The sequence below is a fragment of the Corvus cornix genome, chromosome 1, assembly GCF_000738735.6.
Source record: "Corvus cornix cornix isolate S_Up_H32 chromosome 1, ASM73873v5, whole genome shotgun sequence".
Classification (NCBI taxonomy): domain Eukaryota; kingdom Metazoa; phylum Chordata; class Aves; order Passeriformes; family Corvidae; genus Corvus; species Corvus cornix.
Window position 1 is genome coordinate 48,214,582 of NC_046332.1, and position 22,013 is coordinate 48,236,594.

The following is a 22,013-nucleotide window of genomic DNA, read 5'->3' on the forward strand; positions in this document are numbered from 1 at the left end:
TTATTTCTTGGGTTCTTTCTCCTTCTGTATCCATGATCACGTGTGGCCCTTCACAACCATCCCCTTTCCTCCAGTCTCTATCTCTTCCCTATCCTATAACCATCTGCTTTCAAAAGCAGGGTCCTGCCCTTCCCTTCCAGCCACACCTCTGTAGCAGGTTCTGCCCTTTCAGCTTCTCCTGGATAGAAAAGCTCACATCATGCCTATATTCTATGCATGTCCATATGCATGTCCATATGCCCTCCTTCTGATACAGGCCAACACACACTTCCTCCTCCAACCACCTCCCAAACAGCTCTGTTCTAGCTACATGTCCCAGGACATTCACCTTAAAGGAGAGTTTGGTTTTGCTTTCAGGCTGTTTCCGTATAATGAAGATGATAGTGACAACAAGGATGGCGGCAATAATCTGTACAGTGTTTATCAGAATGTTTGGCTCAAGGGAAGTCAGGATACAGATACCCACAATAAGGAAACCTGTGAACAGACACCAAAGATTACTGATTTATTTTTTTTTTTTTAGATACAGGGAAAACCTAAGAATAAATCATAAGCAGGCAAAGCAGAATCTGGAAGCTCAGCAAACAAAACAGCAACTCACAAAAACCCTTACCATAACAGATATGCCTTTCCCACTCTACACCCCCACACACCCCATCTGTGGATTTCTTTTTAAGTCAGGAATTTAATCTGTAGACCTTCAGTTATTTTGGCTATTACAAAAGCTCATCAAAATCACATCAAGGAGGTGAGTTTTTCCACCATGGTGAGTACAAAGCCCTACCAGCTGACTCATTGCCCCAGAGACACACTGCCCAGCACTTACCAATGACGAAAGTTGAGATGTTCACCACCAAACCAGAGAATTTGGAAGGATCCGAATCTGTAGAACACAGTATGGCTTTGAGGGAAAACTTCTCCTCTTCCTCTGGCAGAAACCCAGCCTGTGACTCACTGGTGCTCACAGACTCGTTATTATCTGTCTCCTCTGTCGACCTAGCCATCTGGTACGCCAAATTAGGCTGCTCTGGTTGGTACCTAGTAAAAGCAAATGACACAAAGAGCCTGTTAGTTTGGCTTTTAAATGAGGCTACCACAAATTGAAAAGCCCCACAGACAGTCATGGCTGCACGCCAGACCTCTACAGCACCGGGACAGGCCTACGTCACGTCTATACCCTTCTGCTTCATGGGGGAATATGAGGAATGATGTCATCATGAAGTAAGCAAATATGGCCAGCTTTTATCACCTACAGCTTGGTAGTAATGGAAGTGTTTTGAAGTGGACAGTGCTCCCTTTCATGAATCCTGTCATCCATGTCACCAAGACATGACTGGGTGACAGGAGAAGGAAACAGCAGAGGGATAGACAGATGGTCATAACCAGGCCATTGTGTCATCTGTGGCAAATCAGCTCCTGCATTTTGGCACGGAGGTGGCTAAGCCAACAGCTCTGCAGCTATTGCACCCTGCAGCAACATTCGTGGTGCCTCTACTCCTCCATCCCAGACTCTTCTGCTAGCTTGCCTGCTGCCATAGGGAAGGAAGAAGTGAAGCAAGAACAGTTGGTGCATGTGTGGACAGCACATTCAACACGGCTGTGACACACAACCATGTGGATCCACAAATAAAAATCTCTCTTCCAGCCTCAGCTCTCTGTTACAGAAGGTTTTGTCAGTGACTCAGCCACATATCTGACTGAAGGACTGAAAGTCACCTTAAAACTGTTCCTATGGGGATGTGTTCACAATGAGGCATTTGTTAAACACTGAGAATTGTGAAATGCAGTGAAATCCTTGGGTCTAGCCACAGCAAGAAACTAGCGGCAGGATCTTGCAGCTTTGGAAACAATTCAGCTGCTACATCATTAAGCAGTCAAGGGGCAGACAAATCAGCTGCCCAGGCCACTACAAGACAGGCTGTTGGCTCTGCCAACCCATGATGGGGGAAATGCAGTAGGTACAGCAGCTTGCAAAAACAAATTAAAAAGCCATATTTAGCTCTGAGGAAAAGAGTAGGCTGGGAAATCAGGAAACTTAAGACGGACAAGGTAAATCTGCAAGAATTTTCAAGGGGCAGGGCAGAGAGCACAAACACAAAGCAATGGTACTACAGAACAGCACTGGCCCTTCACCTACTGCAAGACTGTTCTTAGTTCAGTGCAATTGCTGTGAAAGCCTCCATCTGATTCTGAATAAGTCATTCAACACACAAAGGTATTTTTCAGTAACATCTTCAGACATTTTTTTCATGAGTCGAGTGCTGTTGTCTGTAAGGTGCCAAGCACTGAAGACCTGAGATTTTTAGCTTAGGTTTGGGAAGATGTGGGAGCTCAGCACTTCTAAAAGACACACACTTAAGGCACTGATCCTGCAAACACATGCTCAGTTCTTTTCCTGCTGCTAGACTTCATCTTGAATCCCCTTTCAAAAGGAGGACAACCTGAAATTGTATCCCCACTGGGGACAAGAGTGGTGACAAGGAAGGCATCCAGGATCACACATCTCTCCTCCCTATCCCTTGGCATCTCTCCTGGGGCATTTAGAGTTGACCACAGCAGGACTGGCACGGAACAAAGGTTAACCAAGTTCAGAGGACTTCCCTGTAGATCCAACTAACATAATCCCCCATGAGCTTAAAGAAACAAGCTCTTCACATGTCTGCAGCTGGAGATGTGCCCAAAGAAACTATGAGGGCATCTGACTGCTGTGCAGAATTCTCTCTGTGTGACAGAAGAGACAAAGCTTCAACATTCTTACCTCAGTACCAACACACAGGCTGCTACCAAGGAGTAAGCCAGGAGGGTCCCGATGGACATGAGGTCCACAAGATCTTTCAAGTCAAAGAGAAAGGCCATAACAGCTGTAGGATGAGAGGAAGGTGAGAGAGAAGAAAAATCAGCAACATGGCAGAACATGCACATCTCAGGAGGACTAATAATGATGCAGCACACATGTGACTCTTGCTCCGGACTTGGCAGGGGAGCTGAGGATGTCCCAAGACAAGGAGAGGCAGGCCTTGGTGCATGAACACTCTAAGCCCCCACAGGCTGTCACAGCCTCAGTAGCAGAAACAACAGGAAACGCTTACTACAGTAAATTCCAGCCTGTTTGTCTCATGTGGGTATGCTCACCCAACTACCTACAATAAGCAGGGGTTTAAGCCACAACCTCATTGTCAGTCCCCCAGTGTAGCTGCAGTACTCCTGAAGTCACAGCTATTTCCTGGAAGTAGCTAGAGGGAACAGAGGATGGGCAGCACCTTGCCCTGGTGTCTCAGCTCAGCTGGAGTGAAACCAGGCTTGTGTATGCAATGGGACCAAGCATCAAAGAGGGCATCTTGAAGTAGCAGGTATCATCATGGGAGTTTCCAGAAAAAGGCTGCCATCCCTTAGGGATTACCCTGCTTACACACCCTCACCAAGTAACCCCAGCTGTACAGGACTTTGTATAGGGCTTTCAGAAGGCAAGTAAGTGGATAAAAGACACACAGTCAGATGTCAGGTGACACCAAGAGTCATATAAGAGTGTAGGGACCTCAGAGCTGAGCTTGGCCCAGCCTGTCCTTAATGCACAACCTGGAGCCCAACAACCAGCCCAACCTTCAAACTCAGCTGGCAAGAGCTGTCCCTGCAGCTTTGTGTGGGTTTTTGGTCATAGGCACGACTTAGATGAGACTGCAAAGCTTTTTTTTTTACTTTATATTGCTCTTTTCCCTACCCCACCATGGTCTGGACCCAAGAATACTTGAAGAGGAAGGTGCAGGAGAAGGAAGCTGTGAGGAGGCTCTGTGAGTCCCACTGGCAGGAGCTGAGCCCTTTCACAGGAACTCAAGAGCCCAGGGCAGCAGTCTGGCAGCAACTCCCCACCAAAGGCATTCTTGTACCCACAGCTCATCCTGCATTTACAGCAGAAGGTAAAGAGGAAGCAGCAAGGCTCTCCTCTTTGCCAGGCATCAAGACGAAGGGGGTGGCAGCAAGAACAGGGTAAGCTGCTCATCCTTGCTGTCTGGGAGGTTTAATTCCCATATTTGTGGGGAGCCAGGAGAAGGAAGGGGAGAACAGGATGGCTGCCAGCTGTGACTAACTGATTAACAAATGCCAGTGCCACAGGGGCCATCTGCCTGTCTCTGGCTGCTCTGGCATCTTCTGCAGAGCTGCTACCCACAGGCGTGTGGTGTCTTCAGCCAAGCCAGGCCAACAACCACAAGGATGCTGGGACACCACTGGCTGCCACCTTGCAGGGAGTTAATTACTTTTAAGGCTGGCTGAGCAGATAAAGGCAGTTCCTGGCATGAGACAGGATGGCAGCAATGAGCTCTGAGAAAGAGGGACAGGCACACAGCAAGCTACGAATGCTCACCCAGACTCTCCAGGGCATGCCCTGGAAATCCAGGACACCCTCTGGGATGTTGTGTTCTGCAGTATATCCAATTAGTAAGTGGGCTAGAGTCAGGCGGACTTATCTGCCCTGAAGATGAGCTTATATCTCCTTTCCACAGATTTGTGCAAGTCTTTGGATCCTACCTGCAGTAGCTCCTGATGTCACTGTTGCAATTAAGGGAGTTTTTCTCTTCTCGTTGACTTTAGCCAAAAATTTAAAGAGAAGTCCATCTTCTGCCATAGCATAAATTATTCGAGGCATCGGAAACATGGAGCCAAGGAGACTACGGACACAGGAAGGAGAAATAATCTACTTATATTACCTCCTGCTGAGCACAGGCACACAAATGAAATCAAGTTTATGGCAGTGTAACTGTCGAACAGGTGGCTTTTGTTCACTTCAGCTTCTCCTTCAAGGACTCCCTCTGAACACCCATGTTACTGATAACTGCTAACTGAGGTGCAGCTCTACGATTTTGGATAGCTAAACTTAGCCAAGGGCCATAAAACCAGCCTGACTTTCAGGTAGTAAAAGAGCTGTCACTTCTATGAGCCTCTGCAAGTTGCTTACCTAATTGAGCACATCTAAGTTGATCTGAAACAGGCCTTCTGAGTTCAGAAGGTGACATGTTCTGCCTCCAGCTTGCCCTGCCTCCCATCCAGATGCCTGTCCTACAAGTAACCTGCAGACATATGGCCCTGGATATGGTATGCCCCATGCACTCCTGAAGATGCACCCTGCACTACCTGACACAAGTCTGCTCTCCATCCAGCAGGCTAGGATGTCTTGCACCCAAACTGTGTTTGCATTGCATAGCTGCCTTCATGACTTAGTCACTCAATCCAGATTTATATTCCTGAGATGCACCTGCTGGGTGTTCTGCTAAGATGGGAGTTTCTGAACTGATACTGGTCACCTGTTTCTCTGGTATCTATCACAGGATGAAATCCTGGTCCTTTTGAAGTCAGTAGCTCCAAATTTCATCCCTGGTCTCTGCTCCATTTTTCAGAGGAGGTGGAGATACATGTGTGCCTTGAGAGATGCAAAAATGAAGAGCAGTGCCTTACCTCGTAGAAAGTGCACACAAGGAACCGACAGCCACTGCATAATTGGCTCCATCCCAACCCACATATTTAAAGGCATTGGGTAAAGGGCTATTGGTATCCAGCTGGTAGTAAGGCATCATGAGTGTCAGGGCAGCTGACACGCCAAAATAAGCCACAAAGCAGATGAGCAGAGATGCCACAATGCCAATAGGAATGGCCTTCTGAGGGTTTTTTACCTCCTCGCCTAGAAGAAAGGAATTTAAATATCAGCTAAATGACCAGCAAGAACTTTATCCCAGCCTAGGGCAGGAGTGCTGGCTGGGGCTTTCAAAGGTTTTGTGGGCACAGACGTGCTCTTTGACCATAATACTCCTCATGGCCTGCTCCATCCACTGGGAATACCCACAGCCTGTTTGCTCCCATTTCTGCTGCTCCTGTCACTTCTTCTGACACACATTCATGGAAGCCTTGTAAACTCAGGCACAGAAACAATCTGGATTAAAAATAGTCTTTTCCCCAAAATAGATCATCCTTCTATACTCCTTCTATCCTACTGATGGTGCACACTCAAGAAGAGTTCAATGATCACAGATGATGAAACAAGAAATTATTGTGCAGCTGTAGGGAAAATCCTTGGATGCCCATTTTAGTAGCATCTCCACCAGAACTGATACACCATGATCATGGCACCATAGGTGTCCAGTTCCAGAGAAAGGCAGAGTACCTGAAAGTCATATGAATCTTTGAAAATGCATCTTAGAAAAAGGACCCCCTCTAGTTTTTATGGAAAATTTTCAACAAACAAGTAGGAAAAAATGTGTGTAAAAAACCAAAATTCCTCAAAATTCAGGCACTGATCAAGTACAAAACAGATTTGCGTATTCCTAGTCCTACAAAACTGCTCTGGAAGCAAGAGCTCCTGAGGTACAGCATTTCAGCAGGATAAACTGATAAACATAGATCCATACACCTACAAGTCAAAAGCAGATGAATGTTTCTCTTACAAGGAGAGGCTCCAGGGCTGGCTGGAGTAATTGAGCACTTCTCAAACTCCTTGCTTAGAACAGGACATAGTAATCCTTTATCTGTCTGTAACGATTTCCTTCTCCCTCTGCTCCAACCGTTCTTGCCAAATGTGAAATTAAGGATAATCCTTTCTTCAGGGAATTAAGATTCTTCTTAGCCACAAGAAATATAACTATGCCTCTCTCTTGAAATGAGACCTCTTAACCTTTAGAGGTAAAAACTCCTCCTGATTCTGAGGCACAGCTTTAGGGTGCAGATTACTCCCCAGAGGCTTCCTCTTTCTTTGGATCTCTAAAATACTCCAAGCCATCAGAGCCTCTTCAGCTGAAGGCACTGAAGAACTCTGTCCCAGAATAACCTGTTGATTAAAGTATCATCTGGAGTTAGAGGCTCAAACTCATCCGAACCTGGGCCTTCCCTGTTTGCCCTAGCTGGTAAACCTGGACATGTTTTCTGTGGAGTCTGACCTGGTTAGTGTCGTATCTGACTATCCACAAGCTTGGGCCCTGCAGGCAAAGAAGAAAGGAGGAAGCTTGTGGGTTATACAGCCTATCTGCATGCCACAGCAGCTAGAAGTCAGCACTTGGGCACTCAGGGACTTGAACAAATTCAGCACTTTCACTATTAGTAGCAGCTGAGCCAAAAGCCTATTTTGAGCTGAAGTTCAGAGGGATGACAAATGCGGTGTCGTGAATTCCCTATTATCAGCACTCTGCAACATTACTGAAAGTCAGTCTACCGGCAGCCAGGTTCATAACCAGAATGAAGACATCTTCCCTCTTACCTGTAGTAGCAATACAGTCAAATCCCACAAAAGCATAAAAACACGTGGCTGCCCCTGAGAGGACTCCTTTCCATCCATAGGGCATAAAACCTCCAACACCGTAGAGCTTTTCTTCCTGTGTTTGACTGAAAGGCATGGCACTGGGTTAGAAGTAATCCTGACTATCTGGGAGGCACAAAGCTATTCACATAGCTCATAACAAGATCCAAAGCTGAAGTTTGAAGGATCAGGCTGTCCCTTTCATATGCTAGCATACAAATACCAGGCAAAATGCTAAGCCCTACCCACTGCTGAGCTTTGGACTGGCCTGCAACAGGCTGGGGAATGCACGGAATAAAAATGGTTCACGCTTTGTTCCCACCACCTGTTTTGTGGGGTGGATAAAAATGTCTTGGCTAAGACAAGGAGAAAATAGCATGAATATTAAAAATCCTCTCCTAACATTACTGCATGTGTGTAGATACACATTCATTCAAACAGAAGCTTTAGGAAAAGCTTTTGGAAAAGCTGAAGACTGAGAAACAGGTAAGCCATCCACTTTTTACATCAGATGGACTCAGACAAAGTGTAGGTGAGTAGACATAAGAGAGGAATGCAAGGTGCCATGACTGTTTAAAATCCACCCCATCTTCCATTCTCAACTTCCAAAGTCCTTATGCCAAGCTCATACTCAAACCATGCTTGCAACCATGAGAGAGAAGTGGAGCCTGGATCCTTGACACACCAAATGCTTTGGTGAGCCTTATCCAAAGCTCATTTAAGTCAGCAGACAAGCCCAGGCTGATCTCAGTGCACTTTGGATGGGGACCCCAGATCCATGTGCCTTGTGTTGAGTGACATATAACAAGCATACCCTTCAGTTCAAGTGATTTAGGTCACTTTTTCAGTGAAAAGCCTTTGTAAAGATGAATTAAGGCAGTTAAACTAAAGTAAATCCCAAATCTGCAAGTCTTCTCACATAAAAGCATCTGAACTCTCTCATTGCAGCTCTGCTGACACTTAGATGAAAACTGGCCTACAGAAATAGCACAAGCCAAATGTGGATTACTCTGGAAATAATGAGAAAATAAACCCCAGACAGATTTTACAAAAATATTAAGTCCTACAGGTCAAAGAGCTGCAGCTATACTTTGAAACTCTTGCACTAATTGCTCCTTGCATGGCAATAGCAGCAGGGAAGGAGAGGGTACCTGTCCTATAGAAGCAATTTGTTTGCAGCAGGTTGAATTTTGAAAAGAGGCTCAAGAAGCGGCTTTTACAGAAGATAAATTTGACCCACACAATATTTATGAATCTCATCAGATTTTGTGCAGCTGTGCTTCCTTGCAGGCCACCATAAAGAGTTTAGGTAGCAAGCCAGGACTGAGCTGATACCTGTGGAGATATTTAAAGGTCCTTATTCTGTGTTGTACAGTCTCAAGAAAAAATTAATAGCTTTGTCTTACTGGTAAGCCTTGTAAGCTCCTTAATTTTGATCTTGTATAGGATGACAGAACTTTGGCCAAACAGCAAAATGTAATTAAAAACATATTTATGATATGCTTGCTGCAATGCATTAAAATAATCTGCAACTTGCCTTCACTTTGTTGAGGCATTTGAGACAAGGTGTCTAAAAGGTGTAACAATGCTCGAAACATATTGCCCAAGTATTCAGAGAAAGTACACAGCTGTACTTGGACATGGCTTCATACAGACAGGAGAGCCAGCCCGGTGTAGCCTTGAGTAGGACACTGTCTAAAGAGCTCTTTTCTCTCAACTTTGGACGCTATACTGGTCATAAGGCTAGAAATGGTCAGTCCTACAGCAGAGCCCACGATGCAGCCAACTCCTAGCACTTTCAGCCCATAGGAACAGCCTGCTTTCAGCAAACACGCACCAAGGACAGCTTTGCCTCCAAGGTATCTGGCAAAGGAGGCAGCCATCTCATTCACTGGTTTTCTAACTCGGTCCACAACCCCCCATTTAAACTTGCTGTTGAAAATGCACCAGCTCCTGAGATGAAAAGAAAACATCCAACCTACTTGTATTTGGAAATGCTATGGCTGGTGTTGTAAATGTCCTGTTCAGTCAGATTCCAGTTTTTAACAGATCCTTTCACGAAGCCGGAGATCACGACAAATCCAAGCACAAGGATGTTGATGCAGGTGAACACTTTGTTCACCAGGGCAGATTCTTTCACTCCAAAAGCTAAAAGGCCTGGGGAAAAAATGGCATAGGTCAGGTATTTCACCACCAGCAGCAGGCACTGGGGACTCGCAGATGTAGCTCAACTGTGTTCATGCTGTGCTCCTCCCAAATTATCACACTTTGTTTCTTCACAAATCCAGGCAGCTCAGGATTAACTCGCCCAGAAGCAGGATGAAGACTCCAGACTAGATATTACTGCTGCAGAATGTGACACGCCTTCCCACCCAGCACGCCCATGTGGACTGTGTCCCTGATAAAGTGCTTTGCTAACACACCTTAACTACTCCCACAGCCTCCAACTCCATACAGAGACCTGGAGAGAAAGCACAACAGGTGGTTTTTCATGAAGGAACATTGTCTTAGAGGTCTTGGCCAAATGTAGAAGTTATGAACAACACTCAACTTTCCTTAGAAACAGGGAAATATGAGCAAGGAGTAGAATCCAGGAGGATTCTACCTCTAATAGCTACTTCTAGCGCTGAAGACAAAGAAGAAGGTGGCATCTTGGGAACCCTGCTCCCACCTAAATCAGCAAGAGTTTTGCAAGTGAGTTCAGTGAGAGCAGGATTTCAGATTGATCTTAAGATCATTTATCTGGAGAAGAGCATGGCTACAGGCCTTGGCAAACAGAATTTTACTGAGGCATAACTTGGCTTCTCAGGTTGACAAGCTCTCTTAAGTTCCTCTTCAGGTGCCTGATTTTTAAGAACTGAAACCTTTAACCCAAATCTAAGGCTGAAGGAGAAGTAAAAAAACTTCCTACGGGCCTGAAGAAGCACAACAGTGTTCTTTTACTGCTACTCCAAGGGACTTGAAGGAGCATCCTGTGTACTCACCTTTCCTTCTTTGAAAATAGGAAATAAGTTGACACTGCCATATCAGGAGTGTTTGATAAGACTGCATACCAGCCCATGAAAATCTGTAAGGTACCATTTAGAAATCTGAAGCTCAAGACAGTGCAAGCAGAAGTAAACTTGTGGTGATTATATTTGGGACTAAAGCTGCTCATTCAGCAGCTTTTTTTTAGAAAAGAATGGTTTGCCTTTTTTATTAAAATCCATGGAATTTGCTTCATGCAGGAGCATAATGCCACCTTATTATAAAGTAACCTTTACCATTTCACACCTCAGCAGTGCTTAAGTTAGGAGTTCTAAATTTTGTAAATTGTATATGAGGTGAAAGACCAGATTCTGATTTTAAATGAGAGCAATTCATATTACATACAAATGAACAAAGAGGAAAATCTCTCCCATTCGGATGTAATCCTGAAAACAGAGGGCTGCTTCAGCAGCCCTCGATGTAATCTTAGATCCAAGTGCAAACCCAAATGCTAAAGCATCCCTTGTTTATGAGGCCTGTCCCTGTAAGCACAGCTCACACCATGAGAAGGCCATTCCAATCAGAATGGGAAATGTCAGGATAACCTTGCTAGTGTTACACTGCAGCTTCTGCGTGCTGGAAATCACAGAGTACGGAAGCGTAATTTTTAAAATTTGCCTAAACTTGGTAATGCTTTGCAAGATCCAGTTGGAGCAGAGGTAAACATTCTGAAGCATTTTGATCTTCCAAGTTGTCAAAACTTTTCCAATTTATGATCAAAGCCTTGGCACATTTTTTAGAAAAAAAAAAAGAGGCGCAGACTGTCTAGAACACATTTATTTCTCTGGAGTCTTGTGTTCACTTTTGCAAATTGAAGCCCATATATATTTTTAGGAAAAAAAAAAAAAAAAGTAGTACATGAGATTGTAACCAAGTCCTCTTTCTTTTTTTCCCCTCACTTTCCTGGCTCAAGGCATCAAAAACTGGCAGATTATCAAAAAGGGAATAAGGTTGATAGAGCAACTGCATTAAATTCTTGTGTAATAGGATTTGTGGAGGGAAGGATTAAATTTCCATACCTGACTGAGGATAACAAGTCATCTTTTCTTTTCCTCCTTATATAAAATTTGATTGAAGGTTTTAAAAGTGGCTCAAAAAATATCAGGAATGCTCCCCTCTAATTAAAAACCTTGTAAACAGGCTATGCCCTGTGCTAACTCCACAGCAGCTATATAGGTCAATCTAACACTTGCAGCAAAGAAAAAGCCTTTAATATGTTGTCCAAAATAAATCAGGACTTTATGCTCATTCCAAAAGCAAACAATGGGATTACAGAAGGAGGTGCAAGACTCACAAATCCCTCCAGTGCCTCACCTGTTAGGATGACGATTATCACCACAGCAAAGATGTCTGGGTATTTTGCTAGCACTCCAGGAGCATCCATCGTCATGTATTTTTTACAAAATTTTTCAATGTGCTGCCCTATGATTTCATCAAATGTAGCACTCCAGGCTCTGGCCACACTCGAGGTTCCTGCCAGAGGACAGAAAGGATAAACATCACCCTTTGTAGCTGGCACATGTTCCAAACCAGGGGGAACCTTGTAAGGTTTTTCAATATGGAGGGCCTCAAAGCAACCATGCATGTGCTCCCAGGTGCTGGGAGTAGACTTTCCTCTCCATATCCAGCCCACAGCCTGTGTTTTTGCTTGGCATCTGCTCTGATGGTAACACACACAGGTGGTGGGCCTCAGACTTATGCTGAGCTGACAAGATGAGAAAAATCCTTTTAGTCAGGCTTCTTTGCAAACCTCAACTTTGCCTTAGATACTGCCCTGACTGACCTTTTCGTTACACCCTCAACAGGCCGACCTTCCCCCAAACCTGGTAATTTCTGTTACCAGAGAGGTCCAAATGTAATGCTGGCACCAGTCTCTGGCAGCCCCAGTTAGGTGGCTGCAGCCCAGGCAGAGAGACCTTACAGAATCCAGCTGCCCTCCAGCAGTGCAATGCTGGAGCACCAGAGACTGGACCACACCACTTGCCCAGCTCTGCACTCTGGCAACACTCAGGTCTGCTCCAACCTCCAGTGCTAGAGCACGTAAGCAGGAAAAAGACCCAGATACAATTTACGTGTTATCTGAGCATAAGTCAGCCTATTGCAGAATGCTGGTGATGATCACAGCAAGTGGCATAGCTCCTGCCTCCAAAAGTGCTCAGACTTCACCCTCTGGGGCCGCTGTTTGCTGTGGTTCAAGTGCATTCAACTACATGCAGCTTTGTTGGGGCAAGGACTGAACCTGGGGTCTCAGGACAAGCAAGTTGGGGACAGTGTCTGGGCCATAAAAGTAATTTGAGAGAACTGAAATAATAACAATAAAGAGCTACCACCAGACAGTGACAGCATTTTGTAAAATAAGTAGGTTTGGGTAAAAGCCACCTTCTCGCTCTCCTGTGTTTAAGTGGCTACTGTTACACTCCCAATGTCTTATACAGTACATACACTATATATAACAGCACCTAATTGCATGTTATAATTACTACTGTACATAATTACCTAGTTAAAAAAAGAGCTTGGCTTGGTTTTGGCTTGCAGAGCAGTTCCTCAGAGGATGCCATCAGGAGCCCCTTTCCACCCAGAACAGTCTGTCCTGCCACACTCACCTGTGAGTGGGTGTTCAGGTCCCAACTCCGGCACCTGCAATCCTGTCAAACAATGTCTGTGCTCACCTACAGCCAAATCCTCTGCAGCAGTGGTGGGCAGCACCTGCAGCACAGCTGGGAACACTCACCTGCCCAATCCAGCTTTGCAACAGCATAAAAATTAAGCTGCAGAACAGACCTGTTGGGAGACTCTTCTGTTAACCAGGACAGAAGAGTGCACAGTGTGAACACCTTTAAAGAGTTTGGACATCACTGCCACCAATTTAATTTTAAGAAATTGCAAAAGTTATCGTATACCACATTAAAAATTTCAGCTTAGCCTTGGCACGATTTGAGGAAAAAGACTATTTTAGTGCTATTTTTTTGTCCTAGCTCTAATATTTTACGTTCTAGGACAGGAACACCCAGCTCCTGCATGTGTTACATTAGATGCCAGCTGCTTGGATGCCAGTTCCACATAACTATCAGCCATTTATCCAGAACTCTCTGTAACCAACAGGCTTGAGGGAGCAGGGGGAATCTGACATTCTTTCAACAATGCAGACACCTGGATAATATCTTGCTGTTATTAGAGAGCACAGTGCAAAGAGATTCAGCTTGTACCCAGGAGGATTTACTAGTTCTGGGTCAGCACAGCCTCACCAGATTGGATTTGGGTCCTGCCTACAGCACACAGATCCCAGGAGAACTGCAGAGCTCAGGTGCTGGGCTCGCTGCAGGAACAGGCACAGATAAGGAGGTCACCAAGTGCCAGGAAACCCCAGCAGCAGCTGCTTACCAGAGATGCTGCTACTCATCATACTACCAGCTCCCACCAGTTTCCAGTTCCTGAAATGCATCCCACAATCTGGCACAGTTCCCCAAATCCACATCATCCCAGAAGAAAGTTCTCATCAGATCCTGAACACCTTCCTCCTTTTCTCTAGACCATAACTGATCAGTTGCATGCCCATTTTTTTCTCATCACCCACCTCCAAGACTCCACACAAGCCTTCCCCCAAGTCAAGTCACTTCAATTAATTAAAACCTACTGCCCACCCATCCTTGGACCCCAGGATTTCTTTTTCCACCTTCATAACACTTCCTGAGCATATATCTGAGAACCTCAGCATGAAAACACCAAGCTGGTTGAGCCCGTTAGAGATGCAAGCTCATTTTCAATGCACTGCTTGGCATTTTCTCAGCAAGATTAAGAAAAAACTTGGCTTTCTGCCCCCTCAAGCCTTGGCTCTGAAGTGCAGCATGTGACTCAAAGGACTGAAGTCTCGAGACATTTAGTGATGCCTCTGTGTGTGAGAGAGAGCTGGTCAAGCCTTGCCCTGGTGAGGCAGTGCCCTGCCCCCACACCCCCCAGCCTCTATTCCAGCCCGGCATTGGCACACCAGGAGCATGACTCCACTCCGCCTAACCCAGCTCCTGAGTGGCCAAATGACCAGAATTCCCACCTGTGGGGAGGCCCCACAAAGGCCCAGGGTTTTTTAAGGTGGAGCATAAGTCCAGCACATCTTGACCCTACCTTCCTCATGGAGTTGGTATCTGAACACTGCTGGAACTCAGGAGCTGGTAGCTATGTGTGCTTTTGTATGTCTTTTCTATCTTTCACTCCTTATTCTAATTCCCTCTTCTTGGAACATTTTGAGTACCTTAATATGGAACAGGTTTAAAGTTTGCTAAGTTGGATGGGCTAAATCAATGCTGTGAGAAGTGTTTTATGTTGACTGGATGTTGTACTAAGTTTTTTGCGAAAGTCTCCTGATTTTTCTAAACTTTGCCAGTAAACTTTTGTGTTGTTTTGACCTCTTGAGAATATCTGGTTGGTATTTCTCCCATGTGTCTAACCCAGAGTACAGGAACCATTATAAACACTTTCAAAAGTCTCATCAAGCGAGTTGATTGGGGCCTTACAGTGGCACCCAACATATCTTTCTCCTCCATGCCCCAGAAGCTGCTGGGAGTTGTCCTTGCTCACAAACGGGGCAATTAGCTCTGAGAGAAATGCTGAGTGAGATAAAGAGACCTCCTATACCTCATATCCTCCCCCAGTGTTTTTCCATCTTAGCCGCCCTTTCTCACAAATTATGAGAAAGACAGTTTGCAAATACACATTCTTGACACAGGACTGAAATAAAAGTCACAAAGTTGTATTCAAACACATTCACGGATAGTATCTACTTATTTGTTACTGTATTTTCTGCCTTGTGACAATACAATGAGCAGTCAACTCTGAGATAAAAACTGAGGCAGTTGTTCAAAATCCATTATGAGAGGGGGAAAAAAAAAAATCTCAGAAATACCACTCTGAGCCCAGATCCTTGGAGTAGAACATTCAGTAGGCAAAAGTTTTCATTGTGCATTTGCAGAATCAGGTTTTGGGACAGCAACCACCGCTATGTCACTCATTTTGGTCGTCCAGTATCATGGTAGGAAGGGCCCCAAAACCAACTAGATGAAGGGCATGAAGGAGACGATTTATCATTACTTTTCTGGAACAGAAGAAAAATTACCAAGAAATCTGTTCAATTTATCTATGTGTAGCCTAAGCAGAGTCCATTTTAGAAGTCTGGAGGAAATTATACACTTAATTTTTTAAAAAGTATTTTTATCTACTCATTGCAGTGAATGTTATTCACAAAATAGCTACAGGACTCTGATTTCTTAAGGACATGAGTTTAATTGAATCTGGCTTTTCATCTTCTCTTTTTTTTTTTTTTTTAGAGGAGGAGGAGAAGAGGAGAAAAATATTTCAAGTAACACACAGAGGAAAGCCAGCATGATCTCAGACAGGCAGCTGCTATGCCACTATGTTGTTCTTGATATGATCTCCAAGCACCATGGAAACTAAATTCCAAGGTAATGCTTACAGATCCCATAAAATGCAGTTAAAAAAAACCAACTCTCTTTAATAATTTAGCATACAGTCGGTTTTCAGTTTAACTAGCAAGCTTTCAGTCTCAACTGGTGAGTCTGTTGCAGCCTTAATTAGAGGTGTGATAACAAGCAGCCTGCCCAGAATGTGCTTGAAAAGACAGGAATCCTTAATTAGCAAAGTGTGGCTTAGTTTTAATGCATCAGCTGAGTTGCACAGCGCATGCTCTGAGCTTGATCCAGGGCCTCTCCTAGTGGGAGTCAAGGGCTTAGAAGGGATTTGGTTTGTATTTTCCAGAGACTGTGAACCTGCAGATCATCTTAAGATTAATTCTGCAGCAATTCACAAGACAAAACTCTTATCTCCAGATACTTTAAATAGATCCCAAAGGGACCAGAATTAATCCTTGATCAGCTGTGAGTACAGATGCTCTGTATAAAAACATCTTTCTGTGAGCAGCTCCTTTCTCAGCAGAGAGGACACTCTTTTGCACCCTAGCAAGTGTGCAGCAGCCAGGGAACGCCAGAGGGATGAGGTGGAGATTCAGAGGAATTCCCAGCAGCAAAAAGCCCACATTAGGATAAACCCTCAGCCAGCAGCACACGACTCGACTCACCTCACCAACTGGCAGGAGCCACCAAAAATGCATCTCGCAGACGAGTCCTGAAATCCTCAGTGAGTGCGTGAGTGAAGCATCTATTGGTAACACAGGCACCCAAACAAGGGTGACCTTACAGACCAGGCTGCCACCTTGAACTAAAGCTGGGGTCTGGCAGCACACCCACCATACTTACCGATAACATAGGAGAGGATTAGATTCCACCCTGTGATGAAGGCCCACAGCTCACCCACAGTCACGTAGCTGTAGAGATAAGCTGATCCTGTCTTAGGAACTCGAGCACCGAATTCTCCGTAGCAGAGTCCGGCAAGCACTGAAGCCAAGGCGGCAATCAAGAAGGAGATAACGATGGCAGGTCCTGCATTTTCCCGTGCCACAGCTCCAGCCAGTACATAGACACCTGCACCCAAAGTGCTGCCCACTCCCAGAGCCACCAAGTCAAACGTGTTGAGGCATCGTGAGAGCCGACTGTCTTCTCGAGTGCAGTCCACATTTTTCCGACGAAGAAGCTGGTTTCCAAAATTGGTAATTTTCTGACACTCCATCTTCTTTTTTGGGTCTGCAAGAAAGATGCTGCCATCATTATCCAGACCAGAATACCCTCCTACATCAGCATCACTGCACAGTTATAATGGTACAGCCCTGTTACCTTCCAGCAAATGAAACTTCCCATCTTCCACCTTTTTACAGGGCAAAATGTCTCCTTTAGCATTTCATCTGCACTTACCATGGGTAATTAAAATAAACAAAACTAAAGCATTTTCTACTTCCAACTCTCAGTCATGCTGCAAACCTTCTGCAATCCCAGGAGAGAGGCAATACTCGAATACAGCTCCCACCCCACTCCACAGTCACCCAGGCCACACACAAGTGGGCAAACTAAAAATGCAAATTCCATATTTCAGATTTCAGAAGGGTTTTCCTGTTCTGAGCAAGAGAGTACTTTAAAAGTGAATATCCCAGTTGCCCCATTTACCACACTGTGGTTCACACTGCAGAGAGCTTGTGGAATGCACAAACCCTGTACTGCTGGGATCGGTTTAAACCTGAGGATGTTGTAGGGGTGTATGTAACATCTCCCAAGCTGATGGGTACTCAGCCTAAGGAACAGCTACTCCAGGACAACCTCCTCTGTAAGATGTGCTGTGCAGACATCACATTTTCTCTGCTTTACTCTACAAATCTACAGGCTGTGTGGCCACAGCCTGTAAGGATGAACCTCATCTTCTATCTCAGACTGCATCCTCCAGCTCCAAGAGCCCCACCCTGGTATTCACACTGCACCATTAAGCCTGGCTTCAGCAAAAGGGCTGTAAAAATGTTTCTTCATTAATTATGCAAAAGGAAAAAGGTTATTTTATTTAGATGCAATGCTGGACTGAGGCATATGCTTTCCAGCAGCACACATTGCACACCAACAACAATACTATGCTGAGAATAACATGCAGGCAAAAATACTCCTAAATGCAATTTACAGTACAGTTCAGTGAGATTGGTACTTCATCAGCTGCAGCTAAAACCCAGCGTAAAAGGTGGGAAAATACATGCTAAGAAACTTAATTAACTGAGTCAACTGTTAAATCCATGCTTCAGTTTTATCACCACAGCATCAACTACAAAACCAAAAATCCTCTTCACTTTTCCAAGACACCGGTCATAAGTCCCGGCTTAAATCCCTTTCTCTTGGCTTTACACTAACTCCCCTGCTATGAGAAAGTAATTACAACTGCAGGAACAGCTGAGAATTACAAAGCCCACTGTGTCAGGAATTGTATCCCACCAACAGCTCTCAAACATGCTCCCAACAGACATGGATTTAGACAAATAAACACAGGTTTTAGGCCAATCTTACAAAACTCTTGTTTCATTAACTATGGGAGTTCCCAACGCATTCAGAGAGGGAAAACTATCTTCTCCCTTCAGCAGGAAGACAGGCATAAGTCTTTACCTAAGTGCATTTGTATGTCAGATTGAGCAAACAATCTCCTTCCCACCTGAACCTTACCCAAATCCATGTCAGCCAGGATTGCTTCTGGCTGGACAACTGCCCAGCTCTCTAAAGCTGGGACAGGGCAGTCACAAACTCTGAACTGGGTTAAATGGGCAAGAAGATTGTGGCACTGGAGTATCCCCTATGAATTCTGTTGCTTTCTAGGATGACACAAGTCCTAGGTTTTGTTTAACTCCCACCAGAGTAATGCAGAAGAGATCCCACTGCTGCCTTCATCATCCTGTGAAGATCCTGACAATGGGGCTAACTCATCCACTCTGCCCAGCAGTGGTGCTGATTTACATTCAGCCTGAAGTTCCAGGAAATGGGAAGAATGCCAGTGCCATGCAGAAGAAAAAAATGGTGAAGGTACAAAAAAAAGCCCTCCAAAACAAAACAAAGAAATTCCTGCCATAAACTAGACCCAACTAAGAGCAACATACACACAAGAGATGCGTTAATGAATTTATGTTCCAAAGTTAGTGTGAAATGCAAGACCAGTTTGACTCAGAACCAAACTCTGAATTTCAGGACAAACACAGATCTATTCTGAGGTACAGAAACGTCAAGACATACCAAAGGACTGCTGCAAAACAGTTTACTTTGTCCTAAGTCAATATTTATGGCAAAGTTTAGACATTCAGTGGCCCAGACAGAGGAGTTAGAAGCAATACAGAAGACCACAGGGAAGGCCCAGCTGAGGCTATTAATAAAGACAGAAAAAAAGAAAGCAAGCAGAGATGGCCCAGATCAGGGAGAAGCTGAATGTTGAGCCAGGGAGGTCTGCAGAGATGAAGCGCAGCTGGACTCATGTGTCCTTTGCACAGAGCCGTGGCCAGGCCTCAGTGGACCCCTGAGGCTGAGCTGGACCAACCAGAGAAACTCAGAGATTTTCCTGAGACATTTCACCCTTGGGAAGGCTACAGATCCAGACCTCCCCAAACCACAGTGACTTATGCACTGTGTTCCTCAGGATTTGCACCTCCAAGTTGACATCAGCCTTGCTGAACATAGTGCTGAACGTTTCTTATGCAGAAAAGCAAGGTGAGGGAGGAGGGTATCTTGCAGTGTTGGACCATGCAGTGTGCAGAAGGAAAAGGTTTGTGATGCACACTTGTTCATCAACGTGGGGGTTTCTACAATGCCCACACACTGCAATGGGGCTGAACCCTAACTGCTAGATAGCACTAATGATACACTTGCTTGCAGTGTGAAGTGACCTACTGTCCCCATGCACCACACAAAGCTCCAAGGAGGATGCACTCTGTGGTGGACAAAAGCAAAAGGCAGAGGTCAGGCTGTGCAGCCTGACATTATCTTTGTCCAGGGATGTGCTTCTAGGGTGGACCAAGTTTCCCTGCAGGTGAGAGCCACTCTCCCTTCTCCTTCCCCCACCACTGACCCCCAAGGAGCTGTGGATGCTAAGACTTTCAGGATTTGGCTTAAGGGCTCTTTTTCAAAAACATGCTACCTAACAATAATGGTAGACTTTTTACTTCTTACGCAGCCATTTACTTTAACAAAATCTGGTATCCTGCATAACAAACATGATTTACTGGTTTTAGTTCTGCACTGAAAATGAAGGGGTAACTGGTACCCAATTCCCTGCCTTCTCACAGACACACATGTCATGAGAAATCACTTCCTTGGCAAAAACAGGGCTGGTGAGGGGCAATGTCCCCAGAAGAGGAACAGACCCTTGGTGCAGAGATGGAGGATCAGGGTGAGAACTTGGCAATGTCCAAGGGGGCAGGGGGACATACAATTTATTCATTAAAAAAATAACCTAGTGAATTATTTCAAGTTTATATATCACTCAAGAGTGCAATTTCATTTGGAAGTTCCCTTGGGCCTCTCTACAGGTGTTCACAGCTGTAGTACAGCCATCAAGAATAAAACAGAACTGCTTTTTATGGATAATTTGCTTAGAAGAGGGGCTATTTAATTATGACAGGCCTGGAAATTAAGACCAACATCCTGCAATTGGCTTAATGCCAGCAGACAGTGCTCATCTAGCTGATTTCCAGATCAAGATATCAACTCCCTCTTTCCCAAAAAGCATCTTAAGGTCTGAGCATCTCCGTTGTGAATAGAATACTTCCTACAGCCTGCAGGTAACAAACAGGGAGCTGCATGCAGGGCATAGTGCCACAGTTTTGTGGCCCTCACATACAGCACTGTCATTCATCTCACAGGCCACTGATCACCATCCTAAGCATCTCTTACATGTCTTCTTTGGTTTTGAAACAGCGGGTACCAAATCAACCTTTCAATTAAATTCACTGTAGCTTGACAAAGAGACCTTCAATGAAGACAAGTGGGTTTTTTTCAGGAGAACAATTTTTTTGTTTAGAAGGATGTTTAGCAGTACAGAGTCATTACACCTCTGCCCAAAACCTTCTCTGTATCATTTGTTATCTTTGCAAGTGTATCAAAGGGTGATGTTGGTGGAGTTTATGATTTTTCCCCTCCTTAGAAGTTGCATCCAGCTGTGATTTTGCTTTCTGAAGCGGTCATCCTTGACTTTGAAGTGACCCTTTGTTCTGGGCTGGTTCCACTCCCAACCTCACTTGAAAAGATGAGCCTTTTTTTGAATGTACAGTCAGTAGTCCTGTGGCATAATGCAGTCCTAACAACATAAAACAATATAAATTATTCCAGAAATGTTACCTGGTAATACCTAACCACCTTCAAGATGAGGAAACTTGAATCTGAATGAATATAGATTAGCTTTGTTCTGCTCACACCTAGCTCCTCTCACCCCTGCTTTAGCTCTGGTTTTTCTGATAAGAAACACTGAGCTGCAAGTCCCAGCCACTCAGACCCTGGGTAGGAAATGGCTTCACCCCAAGGCTTTGGGTATCTCCATGTTTTGGCTGGAGCTGAGGTCTTTGAGAGTGGTGGGAAGCAAGGACACACCTAGGTAGCCTAGCAGGGTGGACCCTGGGCCAGGGGCCACATCCTTGGGTGAATCCTGTCCCACTGAAGTTGATGGCAAAGCTCCCACCAACTTCAATAGTCCAACTGCTACTGGTACTCGTGTTTTATTTATAATTATGTTTATTACTTTTGTTCCCTATCCAACTTTTTGTGTCTTGACTCTATTGTATTTTCAAATAAAGTAAGATATTCTTCCTCCTTTTATCTAATGGTTAACATACCTATTATATCAGGTTGATAGATTTCCTTCCCCATTCTTCAAAACAAACCCATAATAAAATAAGCAATCTGCCATGTGGTTGACAGAAAAAAGTAAACTATAATAAACATCTGTCCAGCTAAACATAGAACACCATGTGTAAAACTAAGCTGACAGAGCACCATTTTACATAAGCAATACTATGACTTCCTCAACAATTACAAGTTGTTTCAACTTCTGAAACGCTGCTCCTTACCTATTTCAAGGCATTGCTGTTCCTGAGAATTTTCTTCTCCAATTTGCAGAAGAGCATAAAACTAAAGCTGATTACACAGAACAAGGAGTTTTCTACTAAGCAAAGAACAAAACCTAAGCCTAAGCTTGCTGCATGTCCAGCAAAGTCCCCAGACATCTCCTTGGAAGACGAGTGAGCAGAAATCCTCATTCAACATCGTCCCACATATATATGCTTATTCCATTTGAAACACGTGGA

The 22,013-nt window shown here is 44.6% G+C and overlaps 1 protein-coding gene across 7 annotated transcripts in view; it reads right to left on the minus strand.

The window, feature by feature from the left end:
* The window catches only part of SLC7A1 (solute carrier family 7 member 1), a 47,592-nt gene that overhangs the window by 4,991 nt on the left and 20,588 nt on the right, over nt 1-22,013 (minus strand). For 4 of the 7 annotated variants that reach the window (XM_010400283.4, XM_010400280.4, XM_010400282.4 and 1 more), the window contains 9 exons: nt 16,567-16,950; nt 11,618-11,776; nt 9,259-9,433; nt 7,238-7,362; nt 5,449-5,671; nt 4,525-4,664; nt 2,759-2,861; nt 827-1,038; nt 329-477 (listed from right to left, as the gene is read on the minus strand). In XM_010400283.4, the coding sequence (XP_010398585.1) occupies nt 329-477; nt 827-1,038; nt 2,759-2,861; nt 4,525-4,664; nt 5,449-5,671; nt 7,238-7,362; nt 9,259-9,433; nt 11,618-11,776; nt 16,567-16,936 (1,656 nt within the window). In that variant the 5' untranslated portion in view covers nt 16,937-16,950. Of the gene's footprint in view, nt 1-328; nt 478-826; nt 1,039-2,758; nt 2,862-4,524; nt 4,665-5,448; nt 5,672-7,237; nt 7,363-9,258; nt 9,434-11,617; nt 16,951-22,013 lie in introns of those variants that run through there. The other 3 variants (XM_019286330.3, XM_019286331.3, XM_019286332.3) reach the window with 3 other exon arrangements.